Below are 3,549 nucleotides of genomic sequence, written 5' to 3' on the forward strand. Positions count from 1 at the left end.
TGTAACCCTACACTGCATTTTGTAGATCCTTTGTCAGTGTCAGCCATGAGGATGAGTCATGGCCATTGCTTGACCAATTTGCTTTCTGTGAAAGCCTGAGAGAATGTTTTCTCTCCATGTGACTCTCCTTAGGCACACTATACATCATCGATCACATTCCTCTGTGGCTCCATTATCTCCTTGATCAGAAAATTTGGAGCACAACTGAGTTACATGATGTTACAGTACAGGTTCTCCTATGTCCTCAGTCTTCACTGACCTGGAAAGGCTAGGGCCAAAATGTTGGCTGCCCTTACAGCCCTTCCTTTTCTCCAATTTTGAACTGCTAACTTAGGTTGTTAACCCTCCAGAAGAGAAGCTTATTATTACCCTGTAACATATGCAGTTCAGTTTACCCTATCTGTCTAAATATCAAACATCTTAGGCATAACGTGCAACAAGTATTTTCCATCAAGTATTGATGTGTTGAACTTTAAGTTCTTACAGAATATGAAGAAAAAAAATTTTTTAAAAAAAGGAATAAACACATTTTTTTTACACAGAAATTTAGAAATCTGACTGTATACAGCATTGTGGCAAGATAGTCCTGTGACATTGTTTTTTCTTTTTCTTGTCTTTTTTTTTTTTCATTTATTACCCATTTAAAAAAAATAATGTGAATAATCGTGAAAAATGGGATAGGGAAATTAGAGGAGGGATGGAAGGAGGGAGAAGGAATGAGAAAGAAATGAAAAAAAGCATGCTGTGGTCTGTACATGTAACCACTCTCCAAGATGATTGTAAACTGCATGTATTGAAGGCATGTACTAAAAAGGAAGGAAAGACAGACAGACAATGTGGTAGGTTGTAATCTTCTTAGTTGGATGGCACTGGAAGGCTCCTTTTCAGGGAGCCACTGAGTAAAGCCTTGAAGAAGTGAGGTAGCTGTTCCCAAGGCTATCTGGGGAAGGAACATTAAAAACAAAGGGGCCAGGGCTGGGGAGATAGCTCAGTGGCATAAGCGCCGGCTTTGTAAGTGCAAGATCTTGAGTTTTATTCCTGGTATCATAAAAAAAGAAAAGAAGAACAAAAAACAAGAAAGGAACCAGGGACATAGTTTAATACTGAGGGGGTAGGATTGAGCACAGCGGGGTGCTATTGTCTAATCTCAGAACAGAGCCATTGTGGTTGCTGTTTGGGAAGTCTCTTGTGACCAGGGCTGAAGTGGGGAGACCAGTTGGGAGATTACTGCAGCATTCGGGACCTTGTAGAATTAGTGGTTGAATTTTGAGTTTACTGATGAATTGGGATGTGGAATATAAGCATGAGGAATGATCAAGATTATTTAATCCCTGCCATGCTCCACCCCCAGGACACAGGTGATTGAGACAGCATGGTGGCACATGCCTGTAATCCCAGCATTGGGGAGGCAGAAAACAGGAGGATCACCACAAGTCCATTACCATTGTTCAAGAATGATGGTATATGCCCATAATCTCAGCACTTAGGAGCCTGAGGCAGAGGAAATTCTGTGAATTCAAAGAGAGCCTGAGCTACATAATGAGTCCAAGGCCACTCTGAGCTACATAGTGAGACCATCTTTAAAAAAAATACAGTAGCCTTGAACCTTAAAATAATCTTTTTTTTTTTTTTTTAATGTGTTTAGTACAGGGTCTACTGGGTCTTACTAAACAGATCAGTCTATTCGTTTTAGTATAAGTAATATCTAGTCTGTTAAGTGAGCACTTCGCTAAAGGATAGCATAGAAGTATTTTAAATAATTTTAATTATAAAACTTAAATTTACTTTTTTAAAGCTCTTCACAGAATATGGTCGTCTGGCAATGGATGAAATTTTCCAAAAACCCTTCCAGGTAAAATATTAGCTATGATTGTAATTTATATCTTTGCTTTAGTTTGCAGGTCATCAAATTATAGTTCATAGGCCAAATCTGGTCTGCTATATGTTTGTTTTATTTTTTATTTTTATTTTTATTTTTTCGGAACTGGGGATTGAACTCAGACCCTTGCGCTTGCCAGGCAAGCGCTTATTCTACTGAGCCATCTCCCTGGCCCCTTTATTTTTTTAATAAATCTTTTTTTTTTTTTTGCGGAACCGGGGATTGAACTCAGGCCCTTGAGCTTGCCAGGCAAGCGCTTATTCTACTGAGCTATATCTCCCTGGCCCTCTGTTTGTTTTTATGACCTGTGAACTAAAGATGGCCTTTCTTTGGGGGGGATACTGGGAATCAAACTCAGGACCTTGTACTTGCCAGGCAGGCACTGTGCCACTGAGCTATATGCCTGGCCTCAAGATGGCTTTTATATGTGTATGTATGCATTTTGTGCAGTGCTGAGGGTTGAACCCAGTGACTCATACATGCTAGTAGGCAAGTGCTCTACTGTTGAGCTGTATTCCAGTTCATAGTTTTTATATTTTTAATGGATGAAAAAGAAATGAAAAAAATATTTTCTGACATGTATAAATTATCTGAATTTCAAATGTCAGTGTGGATAACTAAAATATTAGTGGCGTACAGCATGCTCATTTGTTTATCCATCAGCTGTGGTTGCCTTCTTGCTACTGTGGCAGAATTCAGGAGCTGGTTAAAATATTTAGTCTCTGGCCTTTACAGAATACATTTGCTGACCTTTGCTTGAGCCTCAGTAAGGCTAGAGTACATTAATTCATGAGCATTATTTCTTTTGCTTTTTGTGGGGGTCAGGTAGATGTGTGCTTGCCAAACTAGGCTCTTTCCTTTTCTTTCTAATGTAGGTAGCAGATCTGATTATTAGCTGGTGCCTCTTTGTTTTCTTTCTTGTCCTTTACTAAGTTCTACTTGCCTTTAGAGAAGAGCCCCAAATTTATATTGTGTCAAAAGTCTCCATAAACTTTGGGGATGAAACTAGCAGTTATGATAAATTGACTCCATATTTGACTAAACATGTCCTTCTGTTATTGATGAAGTTTCTAAATTATGGAATAGATAAATCTTTCAGCACATGTTCTGGCTTCCTTTGGAGAAATTGGTACAATGCAAAGAAATAGTGCAATTATTATCTTGAAAATGAACTTAGGCAAAGTCATACGTTCTACTCTCTTCCTAAATAGACACTCATGTTTCTGGTTCGAGACTGGAGTTTCCCTTATGAATACAGCTATGGACTACAAGGAGGGATGGCATTTTTGGATAAACGTTTACAGGTAAATGGAACTAATTTGTTATGTGGAATTACCTAAAAGTATTAATGGCTTTTTTATTTGCCTTTAGATACTGAATTTAAAACATGTTATTGAAGGAGATACTGTGTGTGTTAAATACATATGAATCTTAGTGTAAATAAACATTATTCATTATAAAATTAAAGAACTTGGGTATATAACGTCCAGGGATTGTAGGGAATACTCTGGTCAAAAGTCCAAGTGTGCATAGGAACAGTATACTAAAAGCCGCTAAAGAAAAGACACAGATCACATTTAAAGGAAAACCCATCAGAATAACGGCAGATTTTTCTTCACAAACCATCAAGTCAAGAAGAGCATGGAGCAAAGTACTTCAAGTCTTGCAAG

The 3,549-nt window shown here is 38.1% G+C and overlaps 1 protein-coding gene across 2 annotated transcripts in view; it reads left to right on the forward strand.

Annotated features, from left to right (window-relative positions):
• Atl3 (atlastin GTPase 3) overlaps positions 1-3,549 on the forward strand; it is a 50,136-nt gene that overhangs the window by 24,764 nt on the left and 21,823 nt on the right. For both annotated transcript variants that reach the window (XM_004643792.3, XM_023703965.1), the window contains exons 6-7: positions 1,796-1,852; positions 3,091-3,183. In XM_004643792.3, coding sequence (XP_004643849.1) covers positions 1,796-1,852; positions 3,091-3,183 — 150 coding nt within the window. The remainder of the gene's footprint in view (positions 1-1,795; positions 1,853-3,090; positions 3,184-3,549) is intronic.

Source organism: Octodon degus, unplaced genomic scaffold, assembly GCF_000260255.1.
Source record: "Octodon degus isolate 3935 unplaced genomic scaffold, OctDeg1.0 scaffold00184, whole genome shotgun sequence".
Classification (NCBI taxonomy): Eukaryota; Metazoa; Chordata; class Mammalia; order Rodentia; family Octodontidae; genus Octodon; species Octodon degus.